The sequence below is a fragment of the Tenrec ecaudatus genome, chromosome 7 (assembly GCF_050624435.1).
Source record: "Tenrec ecaudatus isolate mTenEca1 chromosome 7, mTenEca1.hap1, whole genome shotgun sequence".
NCBI classification, from domain to species: domain Eukaryota; kingdom Metazoa; phylum Chordata; class Mammalia; order Afrosoricida; family Tenrecidae; genus Tenrec; species Tenrec ecaudatus.
The window spans coordinates 30581783-30598408 of NC_134536.1; the positions used below are offsets into that span (position 1 = coordinate 30581783).

The window sequence follows — 16626 nt, forward strand, 5'->3', positions numbered from 1 at the left end:
GTGACCCACAGGTTGAGAACCACTGCTTTCGCAAGCCAGATTTTGTCCCAACTTTCAGGTGAGACATTTGTTTTCTGTCCGGATAAGCTAACGTCTGCTGGTACTCTGACCGGTTGTGGGGGACTCAAGTAAGAACTGTTGGCCCTGTCAATTCTGACAGTCATTTTGTAGCATTGGAGTGGAGAGAGGCCCTGGAATTCTGGGAGACAGTTAACAGAACAAGCAATTCTCCGGAAACATTGCCAGGCGGACCGGCCTAATAGTTTCAGCTGGTGCGACTTCCTCTCATTTAGAATTAGTGGTGAGTCTGCCTGGATTCAGTGGCAGTGAGTTTCTGGCCCCCCCCTTTGCAGGGGAAAGAAGAGGCTTTCAACTCCCATAAAAAGTTAGTCTTGGAAACCCACAGGGGACAGATCTACTCCATCCTCTAGGGCCGCTGGGCCTTGGAATGGACTCAATAGCCATCCATGAGGGATTTTGTTGTTGACAAAGAACTGGTTACATCCGGGGCGGCTCACCACCAAGCCAGAGGTTCGAAGCCACTGTTCACTCTGCCACAGAAAGACGAGGCTTGCTCTTGCCATAAAGAGTTCGTCTTGAAAACCCACAGGTGCAGGTCTCCCCGGCCCAGCAGGGGCGCTTGGAGGGACTGGAGACCAAGGAGTTGACTTTGGGGTGTTTGCTGGCTCTTTTTGACTGACAGGTTCCACTCAAACACCAACCTGAGGTTAAAACATTTGGAGCCCAGGCAGCTCGGTTTGACCCCTGCTTTTCTCCTCTCTTTCCACAGCTGTTTCCAACCTAGATGAGGAGAGCAGATGGACAGTCCATTACACTGCCCCCTGGCACCAGCAGGAGAACGTCTTCCTCCCCACCACAAGACCCCCCTGCGTGGAAGACCTGCACCGCCAGGCCAAGCTGAACCTCAAGTCGGTGCTAAGGGGTAAGTTGGCAGACCTCGCCCACTTGTTCTGGGATGACTAACTGTTAGAGCTGAGCATGTAAACCTTACCACTCCCGGTCCAAAGAGATCTGTTTACTCACAGCCTAATACACGCCTAAAATGCTTCCGTCTTTATAGAAACACGCCTGTTTACGGGTATGCAAATCTATCTTCAAAGAGCCACTCTTGTTGAGAAACCCCTTAGCTCCTATGCAATCCAAACAAACCCCCGCTGACATGGCAATTTTCCAGGGCCTTTTAAAGCTGTTGTCCAGTATCCAAAGCAAATTTCTTAGAGCTGGTGCTTTCTAATGGTGTGTTCTGTTGGGTTCTGAGCTGGGTTTGGAAAGGGGCAGTGTGGATACTTTGCAGGCATGCCAAACGGTTCACTTTTAGGAAGTTGGCTGTGCCCAGCTGGGCTCCCTGAAGCCGAGGCTCTGTCCGCAGAAGGGCAGGGTCCGCGTGGACTATGGAGTGTGTTCCTGTATTTTGAAAGCTGGGTGGCACAAGGGGAGTGCGGTCTGCTGGAGGTTGGCAGTTCAGACCCACCCATCTGCTCTGCAGAAGCTAGGTCTGGTGAACTGCATCCATACAGATGATGAACCCGCCTTAAGGAGCACCTCTATCGGTAACGTGTGTGGTTGCTCCAAGTCAAAGGCCGACTCGAAGGCAATTCACAATACCGCTCCTGGCTCTTGTGGAAAAGTCTCATTTTCCCACTTCACCTCATCAACATTAAGATGAGGAAATGTGATGTATGGATTGTTATAAGAGCCCCCAATAAAATGATCTGAAGAAGAAGAAGAAGAAGAGGAGAAATGTCTGATGGTAAGGTTTATGGAAGGGCCCTCACTGTCATGACCCCAATTCTACCTTACAAATCTGTCTAGACCAGAGCATGTACATGGGTACAGATCAGAGCTGGAAACAGGGAATCCAGGACAGATAAGCCCCTCAGGACCAATCATGAGAGTAGCCATACCAGGAGGGGAAACTGATAACAATGATCTACATATAACCCCCTACCCAGGGGGACGGACAACAGGAAAGTAGGTGAAGGGAAACGGTGTTAAGACATGAAAAAAAAATTATAAATTATCGAGGGTTCATGAGGGAGGGAGGGAAGGCAAGGAAGGGGGGAAATGAGCTGGGCTCATTTAAATACCAAGGGCTCAAGTAGAAAGAAAATGTTATGAAAATGGTGATGGAAACATGTACAAATGCACTTGACACAATAGACGTATGTAAAGATTGTGATAAGAGCTGTAAGTTCCCCCAATAAAATGATTTTAAAAATAAAAGAAAGGGGACAAAAAATCAAGGGTTCTTTGGGGAGGAGAGAATGACTTGTAAGATCCGCCCATGGGCCCTTTTCTTAAAACATTAAGACCAAGATTCCTATTCCACTGGACAGTTTCTATTGGTTTTCTCCTACCATGCAGTATCTGAGACAGAATTATACAAAAAACTATTTGTTCTGTAGCTGAAATTCTAAATTCCCTGGTCATCCTGTATTTTATATCATTGTGGAAGGCCTTAATCTTAGAGATGTTCTGTCTGTTACTGACCCGAGGAAAATCCAAACCCAAGGTGAGGACCCATTAAATTATGATTTTGCATCGTAGAAGACTAGTTGTGTGCACTTGACTCCAGTGCCTGGCAGAATCCTGTGCTTCCGAGTAGAGCTGTGCACCATAGGACTTCCAATGGCAGTGACCTTAAGGAAGGAGATCACCAGGCCTTTCTTCTGTGACACCTCTAGGTGAACTCTGACTACCAACTTTTTATTTTATTTATTTACGTTTAGTTAATGGATTTTATTTATTTTGTGTGTGTGTGTGTGTGTGTGTGTGTGTGTGTGTGTGAATAAGGTGGGGAGGTTACAACTCAGACCATCAACTCTTCATTTGCTAGTTCAAAACCGCTGGAGGAGGGGTACTTGAGGGGCTGGTCAACTGCAGTGGAGGGGGACGCCTCTGACCTCCTCTGGCTTTCTTATTGCCGCAAGACAAGAGTCAGACCTGCCTCCACGCTCCATCCTTCATGATCTATTCTGACACCCACCGTCCCTCCCACCCCAGTCTGTGTCTGTGCTGGTTTGATGGATAATTCATTGCAGCGGCCACAGAGCTCGCAGACAAGACACTTGAGGAGGTTTATTGGGGAAGTGAATAGGTCACCATGAGTCAGGATCAGCAAACAGGAAGGGGAAAATAATTGCGCGCCTGCTCCTCCAGTACCCAAGCCTCTCTCCGAGTCTCAGCCTCTCGGCTGAGTTTTGCCCTGGAGTTTTGCCTCCCTGGGCCAAGAAGGCAGCCCGCCGGTCACTCTGCCACACCGTTCAGTAGACTCAGGCCAGATGAGGAGAAAGTGTCTCGTCATCTCAGTGCCACTCCTCCGAGTCTCCATGCCAGTCTCTGATGCCACTTTAGACCAAGACTTTGAACATGCTCTTCCACAGTCCTCTGGAGTTCTCTCCTCTCTTCACAAATAGCTCCCCCTCCTAGCCATTTTGGTGGGGATTACAGAGACGTGGATAAGAGAGCCAGATTAAGAAACGTCATTCAACTACAAGGGAGGTGGTTGATGAGTGTTCTGAACTGCCAGCCTTTTCATCGATTGTCAGGGGCTTAACCCTTTGCTCCCCCGCCCTCCCTCCTCAGGGTCCTTGACTAGTAAGTAAGTCATCCATGCTGTCCTTCGTTCTGTTGGGTGATACTTCCATCACGATGAGCGCTAGTGAGCATTCATCGAACACTTAAACATATGCAGGTTCCGTTCTACGCCCTTTACGTGGATGGTTTCACTTAATCCTCAGGGTAATGGCACAAATATAACCCACTAGCCTGAGATCTCAAAGTGTGCGGTGGAACCAGGATGTCATACGCTTGGGCAGGCTGAGCGTATAATTGTGAAAATATATACAACAAACTATGCACACACTCAGCCATCTCTCCTCGTAGAGTTTATTGACTAGAGGTACGTGCTCCATACTGTGCCGCCGTTCTGTCTCTGCCCGCGTGTCATCACCGTTAACTAAGACTCTCCACTCCCTGAAGTTCTCTTCTGCGTGTAAGTTACTGTTATCCCAAGCAGGCATTCTTTTCGATTTAGTTAAAAACAGTTGGTTAGTTCAACGATGAATTTAAGTTCAAAGTTTAAGGTTTAAAAGTGATTTCTTGGCAATAGAGTTGGGGATTTCTCCAGTTTTAATGTATTCTGTAAATCTGGTTTCCAATAAGAATTTGAAGTCCTATTCCATAATTTTGTTCTTTGGATCATGATTGATCATTTAGATCCCAGATCAAAGTATTCAGCCATCAACTATTTCTTCTGGTCTGATGGCAAAGGAGTCGATAGTCCATGCGTGTAATTAGAACTGCCTGCCATTTCCTTTTCCAGACAAATAGTCACCAACGGTTGTATCTTGAATGACTTCTGGCAAAGAGCTCTTGCTCTTAATTGCTATCGCTTACTGCCTTCAGCAACCACGTGTAGCAATCTATCAGTCCTGGCCCAAAGGCAAAGTACAAAGGTAGGGTCTCTGATTTGTCTACACTTTATCTACAGCGTGAGCCACCCTGTGAAACACTCAGAAGATGTATCCAACATGACTGTGTGTGAGTTCAAGGAAGCAAGTAACTCAGGTGGGGAGAGAAGGTGAATAACTTTCAACAGAATCACCAACAACGTGGTGCAATCATTGTTATAGCCCAGTTGATTTCTCTTCCCTTAAATGCTTCATCTTACTCAGTCTCGTGTATGTACCTTCAATTTGTCATCTTTTTAAAAATTTAATCTTGTTGTTGAGGCTACACACGGGAAAGCATACACCAGTGCTGCTGTTTCTGTAGTTCTACGTTCACTGACTCTGAAGGCGTTCTTCCAGCTGGGTAACCGAGCTCACCCTCCGTTTCTCAAAGGCTCCTTCTCGATCCACATAAACTCGCTGCCCCCTTGGTCCTTACCCCGACCTTTTGAGTTGCTCTTGTCACTGTGATCCCCCAGAGTAGCTACTAAGAGAGCGTACTGCTTCCGGGAGACAGTTTTCACTAGGTGAGCCACGCTCTTCTTTAGCTCGCCGAATAAGGGGAGCCTCAGCTTTTGTCACACTAGTCATTTCAGGTGTTCATCCTGCCTCCTGGGCTCCAGAAAGCCTGGCATCCACGAGAGTTTGATGTTGAACTTCCGCATTTCCTCCTTTTCAATCCGGATACTTCTCCAGAATCTTTTATCAAATTCTCAATGGTCGTAGCCCAAAAGTCACAGGTGGGACAGCGGAGGTGGTGCTGCGGAGCAGTGTTGTGCTGTCCTGATTGCTGAAGTCCTGGAGTGAAGGCAAATCCAAACCCATTAGGCCGGACCTGGAATGGTTCGCACACTCCGCCCATGCATGGTGTCAGGCCCCTGGGGAATGGATCTGCCCTAAAGATAGATGTCCAAGCCACAAACTAGGGAGATAATTTGAGAGAAGAAGAGTCTAGAAGTTCGTATTGACAAAGGCAGGAAAATTTGGCCAGATGGTAACAACCCCTGGTGAAGGTACCAGGAGCCAGGACTGAAACTAGGAGGTACTGCCATTGTTTTAGATCGGAAGAACTGTGTTGGTTTTACTGGAGGAGGAGGACTTTTCAACTGTATGGACAAACAGCTGCTTGAAGTATTGTGTGGCTTCCAAACGTGGGTGCTCGCTGTGGGAAACGGAACCGTAGCCGTGAGCTCTCAGCCAGGTCAGATTATGAAACATGCAGATATCAAAACTCACTGTCATCAAATCAGCTCTGACTCAGAGCTGCCCTGTAGCGCAGGGCAGAACTAACTGCCCCTGTGGGTTTCCAAGATTGTACATCTTTAGAGGAACAGAAAGCCTCATCTTTCTCAGAGCAGTTGCTGGGTTTGCCCTGCTGACCTTGCAGTTAGCAGCTGTGTTAGGGAGGCTGGGTTGTCTAGAGATACAGAAGCAGTGACACATATATATAAGAAATAGCTTTATATCAAGAAGTAGTCATATTAAGAAGGCATTCCACCCAGCACAACTCAAACTCATACATTGTACACTAACTGGGCCTGTTCTTAGACTCACATAGCTGCAGGGCAATGGCGAAGAAAGGTTAAGAGGGAAGCAGGGAATCGCAGGCTGGGGGGGGTGCAGAGTCGTGGATCCAAGGTTGGGGGAACGTAGCAAGTAGCTGACAGCTCCCCGGGTTAGGCGGCCCCCATGGGCTATCCCTGGAGACAGGCAAGAGCCTAACCAGCAGAAGGGCGGAAGGGCAAAGAGAGGGAGTTCTCAGATTCTCCCTTATAAAAAGACTGCACCCCACAAGAAGGCATCACCACATGACACTTTGGACTGCACCCCCACCTTCACACAGGTGCCTTCAAGTTGGCTTAACATCTAACTCCTATGCCCGATGCATAATCTACGATTCCACCATGCTGTTCCAATTCAGTGTAGACCAGATGGAGAGGACCATGGGATCAGTGGGCTTAAGGTAAATGGTCCTGAGAATGGCTTTCTCTTTTGAGATCCCCGTTTCCCAACGTGGGAAATACCGCCCCCGCGAGGAACACTGGAATAATGTGTGGACGTGTGTGTGCAAAAGTAGATACCTTGACCTGATCCTAGATAGAGTACAAACATTTTGAACTGCCAAGAGGGTGCTAAGTCATTGATTTTTTTTCCCCCTGGAAATAAGTTTGGGAACCTATGAGGAAATTCTCTTTGTTGAGAAAGCTTATACCAGCGAGGAAGGGAATGGAAGAGACCGATGGAACGGATCGGGTAGAACTTCGTTGGTGGACTCCAAGACCATCCCCACGGGGCTGAGGCTCGGTGCCAGGTTTCTTAAACGGAGGGGCCGGTGAACAACACGCACTGCTGGTATTTTGTGTGTTGCAATGAGAAAGTCAAGGACTGCCATCACTGCACACCCCCTACTTGCTGTTGCAGTTGTCGTAGGTGTTCAGAGAGGCAGGCCGCCCTAGAGTCTGTGTCCTCCTCCTGTTCCTGATGTCCTCCTTCCTCTGTTGCTCTATGCAAATAGAGACCGGTTGTCAAGCCCTTTGCCAGACGGGGTCCTGCACCAAGAACTAGGAGGTGGAAGGGAGCGCTGAATACAACACATTATTGGGTCAATTTGTCCCATGAAACCATGAGCCTAAACCTGCAAACCAAGGACCTAGATGCCCTGAGGTTTGGGGTGTGGCAGCCCTAGCATGTACCTTTGTTGGTTTTATATCACACACGTGTCACAGGTACAGTAATCAGCTCTGCACCCCTACCCTTCAGCAGTTTGATTTTTCCATTTCTGTTTCCAACCGCTACCACCTCCTTCTCATTCCTGGGAACCACTAAGAAACTCAGGTCTATGTACATTTGTCTGTTCTTGCCTTTGTCTATAAATGAGATTATGCAATATTCGTCCTTCTGTAGCTGTAATTCTGTTTTGACATTGCACCCTGGAAATGAGACCATTCGTTGGTTCGTTGTATTTCATTTGGCCTGGAATCACCCGTCCATGTGCTGCTACCAGCTGAAATGAAAAGAATGGCCCTGGTCTGCAACATTTGAATGGCCCCGGAGCTGTCCTTTGAGCTTCATTGCCTTTATGATGCTGCTCGCTTCATGTGCCTAATTGCCACCAAAGTGGCTTCTGGAGTCCCTTCAGCTTCTAGCTATTCATCTTTAGCAAATTCCAACCAGGAACTGCTCGTGGCCTGCCTTCCGGCCCCCAATAGTTCATAAGCAGATGAAATGGCAGACTTCCCAGGACCAGCCCCAGGCAGCGCCATCATCAGTCCTGCTTTGCCAGCTCTGAACAACAGAGCGCTGCAAGGGCTGGCCTGCGGAGGATGCTTTTGTGTGGATGGTCTCAGTGTGAATATTCAGGCCCAGCCTTCTCGCTTTGAACTTTCTCCGAGTATCAGCTTCCTTACCTAGCCTCCGTGTATTTTCAGACAGGGACTTGGAGCGTCTCTCCTCTGTGTCTTGGAAAAGTGAAGCTCTTAATGCAGCATTTTCTCTTTTTATCCTCCTTTTGACTCTTCTGCAGATCGCCATGAAAAGATCACCAGCGGTTTTACTTCCTAATCCGGCTTTGGACGGACAAGTCAAAGCCCTTAGCATGGATCATCAAAGGGCTGAATATTTTTTTAATAATAATTTTGGAAAATTCAAAGTCTAGATTTTTAAGAATAAAAGAGCTTTTTGACAAATAACTGCTAAAGAACAATGTTGGGAAAGATAAAATGAGAAAGCGCTTCCAAGTTCTTTTGTTCACTTAGTGGCTTTTTCTCACATGTTCAAAACCTCATGTCCCTCTCTCCTGGATCGTCTTAGCAACCGAGAGCAGCACAGCAGGAATGCAGCACATTTGGTGTCTCATTGCCAATGGAGATTGGGGGTAGTTGTGTGGGTTTTTTTTTTAAGTCTCAGTCCCTAAATATTTGACACCATTACAGTTTGATGTTATTCAGGTGATCAGTCTTAATTAATCTGACGTCAACATTTTGTTGAAACACTTTTCTAAAGGGAGCTATTTCTCCCCAATGAGTAATCTAATTTGTTCCTCCTCCTGTGAGCTTAGCCCCCATTTTAAGGAAAGTATGCCATCCTTTAATTTTAGACCACTTGGTGCTTTGGCTCCTTGTATGAATTGGTCTTGGGCTTTCCAGGAGCCTAGACTGCTCTTAAAGACCATAAGTGAGGGCGATGGCTGATCACAGCCAGGACGAATCTGTTAATAACTAAATGCTGTAGGCATTTATTGGTTGAAAGTTTGCAGAGATGCTTAGGGTCCAAGTGACTGCAGAAGGCATGGGTTTATCGGGAAACTTTGGAAAGATGCGACTTGGTGTTGGTACATAGGACAGATCAATAGAGATGCAATTTCATGTGTATTTGAGCATCGATTCAGTAATAATGCCGGGTATTTTTCAGCAAATCGGTTAAAGTTCCTGAGACCCTAACTTTAAAGACCTGAACATGCGGCCTGGCAGATTGAATAACATGGTAGAGGCTGTGATGGGGTGTAGTGGGTTCCTGGGGAGATGCTTAGCTGGGAGGAAAATCATTGGAAATCCCCATCCCCCCCAACTCCGGCCATCCAGGTATGGGAACACTCTGGACTCCTGGAACAGGCCTCCTCCCAAGTCCCACTTCCCTCCGCTCTGATCCAAAGCGAGCAGGTAGCATATGTCTTTGTTGTTGGATACTCGCTGGAGTGTTTGATCCGATTTTTGTGGACATGTTCTGTTTAGATTTATTTTGTTCCTTTATATTTCAGTATAGTGATTTACTACTAGTAATGGTACAAGCTGTATACACAATCCATCTAAAAAAGACAAGTTAACTAAAAATAGGGTAAAGGGCTTGAGTAACTACCTCTCCAAAGATCTCTGGGCAACCAGTGAGCACAGCACAAACCTTGTTAGGAGAGAAATGCAAATCGAAACTACAGTCAGTTATCACCGCTTCACACCTACGAAGATGTTCATCATCATCATCAGCATCACCACCAGGAAACAACCAGGGCTGGTGACTTGTATATGATATTTCTGGTGGGACTATCAAACAGTACTCTGTTGGTGGAAGATATTTTGGTGGCTCCTTAAAGAGCGCAGCATAGAATAATCCCGCTCTGTGGTATATACGCCAAAGAACAGGACAGCGGGAACGTCAGTGTTCACTGCAGCCCTAGTTGAAATAGCAGGAAAACAGAAACACCGTAAATATTCATCAGCACATCAGTTGTCGAATGGATAAGCAGAGCGCACATGGGCTTGCCTCCAAATGGAATGTTGTGCAGCCGTTCCAAGGGGATGAGGTTTGGAAAGATGGTGCCCTAGAGATCAACCTTGAGGACATGCTAACTGATCTATGTCAGGCAGAAAAGGACTCATTTTACATGAGTTGACTTACATGACAGCTCAAGAGACACAGAGACAAAGTGAGAGCTGCGGTCTCCAGGTCTAGGGCTCTCAGAAGAGGGGCAGTGTGTGTGTGCCATGGACAGAGCGATCTGTCTGGATGAGAACATCGCGGAGATACAGGAGAGTGACGGGTACAGGTGAGGTCACTGTGGCTGTCATGACTGCCACTGAATTGTACCCTTAACAGTGTTCAAAATGGCAAGTTATGTATGTAACTTTTTTTGCTTGCCTTTTCACTCAAGTGAATATGTGTCTTCCTACTTAGAGATTTTTCTTTCCTCTCCTCCCCCCAGAACCATCAAGGAATGATCCTGTTAGGGTGAAGAGGTTTTTTTGTGATTTTTGATAATGGTGGCCTCATACGCCTCATTGTTTTAGGCCTCATTGGCCTAGAACATGGCCTCATTGTTTTAGGCAGTATGGGGTCCTCCAGGTGTTTCGCAAGCCCACCGTGATTCTTCAACACTGCTTTAGTCTTCCACTGTGTGTCGGTGTCATCATGGGCTCCCCTGCTCTTCCTTCCCGGGTCGTTGCAGTCACTCTCCTATTGAGAAAAGCACCGCAGTGCACACGAGTGTGCACGTAGCTCTTTGTGTCAAGGCGCTTATTCCGCCAGGATATGGACCGAGTATTGGGACAGCTGGAGCATACGGCACTGCTATTCCCAGCTTTTTAAAGAAACGCCCTAGTCTTTTCTGCATTCTGGTGCTGGGAAAGAACATTGGAAGTGCCATGGGCTGCCAGAAGAACAAACAAATCTATCTTGGAATTAGTACCGCCAGAATGCTCCTTAGAAACGAGGAGGCCAGACTTTCTCTCGTGTGCTTTAGACATATTGTCAGGGAGACCAGTGCCTGGAGCACATTTTGTTTGTTACAGTAGAGGGGCAGCGAGGAAGACCTTTGGTGAGACGGAGGGATGGAGCAGCTGCAGCAATGGGCTCAGACCTGGGCAGTGGTTTGTTCTGTGGCACAGAGGGTCACTGGGGGTCAGAAGGGACTTGACAGCCCTTCGCAGCAGCAACATGGCATCTTCCATGGTGGTTGTACTCTAATGGCAAATCGTTTGTATAGATGCCCACAGTGTAAAACAACCGAATTTTGGTATCTCAACCAAAATGAGTGCTAAAATGTGAATTCATGAAAATGGACCCTTGTTGAGTGACCAGTTCACTCATCTTGTTACAGAAGGTCAGGGGTTTGAAACCACCAACTGCTCCTTGGGAGAAAGTCGGTGGGGGGGGAGGGGGGCGGGGGAGAGGTTCTACTCCAGTTAAATTGAGGAACCAGGCGATCGTGTTCAATCTCAGACATTTAAATGTTATTTCTTTTACAGTCTCATCTAGCAATTATGCACACATTAAAGGCTGAAACAATGGCAGAAGTTATTTTTAAGATCCTATCATCTAAAAAAGCCCAGTTTGGGGGAGGGATAAACATGACTTCTCACAGTGTGTTTAACAGGCGATTGAGTTACTGCCTCCGTGTGTCCTTGCTCGAGCTAGCCACAGAGCATCTGTTGTCGATAGCAGGCTGTTCCCCAGCCCTGCCCCACCCCCACTCCGGAGGAAATACATCTCAGAGGGTCAGCCGGCTCTGTGACTCTAGAATTAGAAGTGTGAACTCAGGGAGGGGTGTTGAATTTGACCCATGTTCTTTGCAATTCAGAAGTGTGCATTCTAAAGTAGATCTGCAAGTACAGGAGCTATGGGTTTAACATTTGAAAAATGCATAGTTGCATGAAATGATTAAAAATAATTGTGTGTGTGTGTGTGTGTGTGTTTACTATGAACATAATTATCTGGATGCCAAGTCGGTCCAGCAGTCGGGGTTCTCTAACAGATCCTAGTCCACAGCCTTAATTCAAGAACACCTGCATCTCTTTCTACTCCTCCTGAAGCCACCTCATTCCTATTTGACCTGGTCCAGTCAAGCCCATACTGTTGATTGTGGCGAGGTCTCTGGGTTGGGCCACTACTTGTAATGGTGAGACGTTAGAGCTATCTGTCTTGGGCTTGTGGGTCCCTCGATGTCATGTGGTTTTGGCCATGGGTTCCCCTCCAGGGTCCGCTTGCACTCTGCACCAGCTGCCTGGGAGATGCCTTTGCAGCAAGAGACTGGAGTGGATTGACTCAGAGCGCCCCTTCCTGGAGGAAGCACCTGCCCCCACCTCCGACAGGCTTACGATAAGCATCTGCTCCAACCCCCCCCCACCCCCCCCACACCTTCTGCTAAGACAGTGCATTCTTCACCAATGTCTTTTCTGTTCCTTTATTTCAAAACTGTGAAATCTAGCCTAGACCAAGACACAAATCATGACAGTCGTAGTGAATAACTGCAGCAAGCAGGCATGTACCCACCCAGCCAGGTGAAACCATAAGCATGACCTGTGCTCCAGATGCCACCTCAGAAGCTCGGATCCTAATCGGATCATTCAGGTCCAGTGGCAGGTGAGTGGGTTCCCTCTAGATTCAAGTCCAGACTTAGCTATCTAGTACTCACCGCATAAAACCCTGACGCAACAGCCATCGAGTGGAAATTGGCTCCTAGTGGTCCCATAAGACAGGATAGAACTGCCCTTGTGAATTTCTAGGGCTGTAACTGTTAACGGGAGTAGAAAGCCCCACCTTTCTTCTGTGGAGCAGCTGGTGGTTTTGAACTGCTACCTTGTAGTTAGCCCTATGCATACCAACTTCTTATACTCACCCCCCCCCACCAGCAAAAAAAAAACAACCCAAAAAACCTCACTGCCAGCTATCGATAAGACAGAGTAGAACTGTCCCTGAAGAGTTTCCAAGCCGATTTGTCCTGAGAGAGCATGTCCGCCTTTCCCGTCTCCTGTGGGATTGAGCCTCCCCTGGGCTCCAGTAGACAGCGGTGGGAACTTGGGGAAATTACAGCCCATTCTTTTTCTTTCTTTTTTTTAAAAAAACTGCCTCTACTAGGGAAATGATCTCCAAATTGATGATTGGTGTCTGATTCCCATTTCCTCTCACCTCGTACCTCTAGTCCGCTCCACCCAGGGCTGGTTGGTGGGTTTTCCCTGGGCTTTCACAGAGAAGGATGCTGTTCTTTCCTTGGAACGCGGCTTGGTCTTTTCTGCACAGTACACATCCTGATTCAATCCTCCTTCTCCCTGCTGATCCCTCCCTTAGCAAGCCAGCCCCATGCCTCTCCACCCTTTCAATAGTCATCTGGGGCTTCCCTCAGGAGGGTTTTCCTAGACTGACCAGAACAGACCCACGTGTCCCTTCTCCACACATCCCCACACCCCTCTATCCCATGACGTGCCTCCATTGCGCAGCTGCTGGTAGGCTGTGGAAGGGCGATAGGCTGTTTACCTATTACCTTCCAAGCAGGACCCTTGTCTTTTCATCAGTTGAGGCCCGACACCAGGAAATAGGCTTGCATCTGTGGAGATTCTGAAAGCATTTCGAGACTTCCTTCTGAACACTGGAGTGGGTTCGCGTCCCCTTGGGCAGAGCTGGTGAGCCTGGAGGCAGGAGAAGGCTGCCAAAGAAGGTAATTGCAGGGTGAACGGGGAATCTACGAGGGATTCTCGCCCTCCAGGGTCAGTCACTTGGGGCAGCCATCACGGTGCTCATTCCTGTAAGGAGATGGGTCCTGGAGAAGAGGCTACTGGTCATAAACCGCCATGGAAGACTTTTGAAAGAGCAGTGTCAGGGTTAAATTTCAAGGTCAAATGCTGAATTCCATGAGAATTCTTTGTATTTAAAAAAAAAGTCAAGAAGTTAAATGATGTCATAAAATCCAACTACTGGAAGGTGGCGGGTGGAGGGTAGAAGCCTTTTGTCACCATCCATCACTCTGCCTTGGCCCTGGTGGCTTTCCTGGGTTGTGCACTGAGCTGATACCACCAGGTCAGCAGTTTGAAACCACCACTCTGTGGGAGAGAGACAAGTCTTTCTACTCCCATGAAGACTTACAGTCTCAGAAACCCAGAGGAACAATTCTACCCTGTCCTATACAGTGGCTGTGAGGGCGGAGATAGTACTACTTAAAAAAAACAAAAACAAATTAAAACATGTTTATAGAAATGAAACCAGTGCAGGTGGCGGTGAGGGGGGGCGGTCAGAGGTTTCAACCTTTGCTACCCAGTCTGAGAAAAGGAGAATGCCTGCTTCCAGGTGGAACCTGGGTATGTGGAAGTTGGTCAGTCAGTGGTGTCAGGGGCCCCATAGAAGCATGGCCCCACGACGTGACATTGTTGGTTCATTAGTTTTTGGAGGAAAAGATGGCTTCCCTGGCCTTGGGGCTCGCTTGGCCCAGGCTTGTAGGTAATCCGGGTGACTTTTCAGAGACAAAGGAGCTGCTCTGACAGACTTGCTTGGTGATGTGCTCAGCGTTTCATTGGCTTTCTTTTGGAATTTTTCTCCTGAGGGAATGTTGCGCAATCTGATGAGACACTGGATTAGATTCTCTACCAAGGAAAGAGCAAGCTCTGGAAAACATTTTTTAAATCTGTGGAATTAACCGAATGGAAATCATTTACCAATGGGGCTAGGTACCTTCTTCTTTGGGATTTGAATGCCCCCAGCCATTTTCTTTAATGCTAATGATTGTGGGTCTGGTGTCCCCCCAAAGAAGTGCTTTCGTCAGAACGGTTAGCCCGTGAGAAGGAAGTCAGATGCAAAAGCCCAAGAGGAATGCACAATAGTTGCTTTTTCAGATGGGCAGAGTGACATGCTGCCTTACTTTCATGGCAAGCAGCACACAAAGCTTTACTAGCAAAGCCGGCCCTGTTAAAGGCCCTGCTCTGAAGCAATCTCTCTGGTTTGTTTCAACAAAAGGCTTTTTGTTTTGTTTTTGTGTCCGTAGCCAGTCTGCCAGTTCAGCGATTCTATTTTAATTCCTGATAAAGTAACTCGAGTGTCCTTTCTATTTCACTGGGTGCAGCATTGGGAAAAAATGCTACATTGAAGGGGGACTGTGGATAAGGTTTGTTATCGCTCCCTGTGAACTGAAGGCTCTGGTGTTGGTTTAGAAGCTTTTTCGGGCGGAGTGATATTGAGTCACCTTGGGGATCTCCCCGGCTGCCAAAGTGAAATGTAATCACCTCCAGTTTGGCTGTGTTCTCTGGGGTCTCCACTAAGATTTGCAGGCCCTCCCTCCCAAATCACACGGACGGAGGGTGTCAGAAAGCTGCCCCCTTCCTTTAAGATCACACTCAGTCCCTTACATTAATTTGGCTATGGAAAGAGAAGAGGTGTTAAAACCTGGTTCTCTGTCACAACCAATGGCATTTTAAGAGTTGTTTTGTCCGGGGTGCATAATGAGAGCGAGAAGCTAATCATTTTAGCCCCACTTTTTTTTTTTTCAGTTTTTCTGTACTTTTAAAAATCATTTTATTAGGGGCTACAACTCTTATCACAATCTACACATACATCAATTGTTTAAAGCACATTTGTACATTCATTGCCCTCATCATTCTCAAAACATATGCTCTCCACCTAAGTCCCTGGCATTAGCTCCTCATTTTTTCCCTTCCCTCCCTGCTCCCCTTGATAATTTACAAATTATTATTTTGTCATATGTTGCCCTGTCAGACGTCTCCCTTCACTCACTTTTCTGTTGTCCGTCTCCCAGGGAGGAGGTCACATGTACATCCTTGTAATCGGTTCTCTCTTTCCAACCCATCCTCCCTCTACCCTCCCAGTATCGCCACTCACACCACTGGTCCTGAAAGGATCATCTCCCTGGATTCCCTGTGTTTCCAGTTCCCATCTGTACCAGTGTACATCCTCTGGTCTAACCAGATTTGTAAGGGTAGAATTTTAGCCCATTTTAAAAATGTTTACTATTTTTAAAGGGCTTTTAAGAACAGATGGAAATGATCCTAATAAGAAATAGTCACAGGTTTGAAATGACCCCCTTTCCCTTTTGAAAAAAAACCATCTTCTGCATAAATGAGATTGCCAATGTCAGTGGAGGAAGATACTGGTCCTGGAACACTTGTTCGTATAGTATACAGTTTGACTGCCACACTGACAACCACAGTCAGGTTTTGCTCTCGTGCTCCACCTACCCCATCGTCATCGCGTTCTTTCCCAGAGGGCGGCCGTGACAGAGCGTGACCGAGCGTAGGAGACGCCTGCGGCTGAGATATCTGTAGACGCACGGATGTAGCAGTCGGCCGGTGTTCTTCTCCTGAGCAGCAAGCAAAGCCATCCGCTCCACAGCTGGTGCCCCATCATCATCGTCACCTCTCTCCTGTGTTACCCTCGCCCCAGACCTTTCAGGTTAATGTCGCTGCCTGTGGCATCTCTTCTGCCCAGCCAGAGAGCTTTTGAAATCGCTCGTGATGTATAGTTAGCTTTTTAATTCTGCATGTGGTCAATTTCTTTGAAAGTCTCCTGAGGTGAGTTTCTTTGGGTAGGTAACCCTGCTAGTTCGATGCCCATCCTCTCCCCGCTCCCCAGTCCCCCTTCCTTATGAGCACATGAGCTGGGGAACCTCCTCTTCCCCAGTTGAATTCTGTATTGATACTGCTTCCAAGTTGTCCACCCGCTCTGGGATTAACACGGATGCTGTGACCTACCCGATAGGCAGATCCTATGCTTTGGGCAAAGTAAGGCAGGGAGTGTGGTCAAGAATAAAATATACCTGGGCTTAGCTAGGATTGCTCATGTCCTCCCAGTAGCCTTTCACGGACTTAAACGCCTGCTGTCCTTTCCAATTGATCTCAACGAGCCCAGCCCAATTCCTCTTTATCCTCTGTTTCTCCTCTGTGAC

At 47.5% G+C, this 16626-nt stretch overlaps 1 protein-coding gene across 2 annotated transcripts in view; it reads left to right on the plus strand.

Annotated features, from left to right (window-relative positions):
- Positions 1-16626, plus strand: part of NHSL1 (NHS like 1) — a 150248-nt gene that overhangs the window by 63416 nt on the left and 70206 nt on the right. For both annotated transcript variants that reach the window (XM_075554476.1, XM_075554477.1), the window contains exon 2: positions 791-943. In XM_075554476.1, coding sequence (XP_075410591.1) covers positions 791-943 — 153 coding nt within the window. The remainder of the gene's footprint in view (positions 1-790; positions 944-16626) is intronic.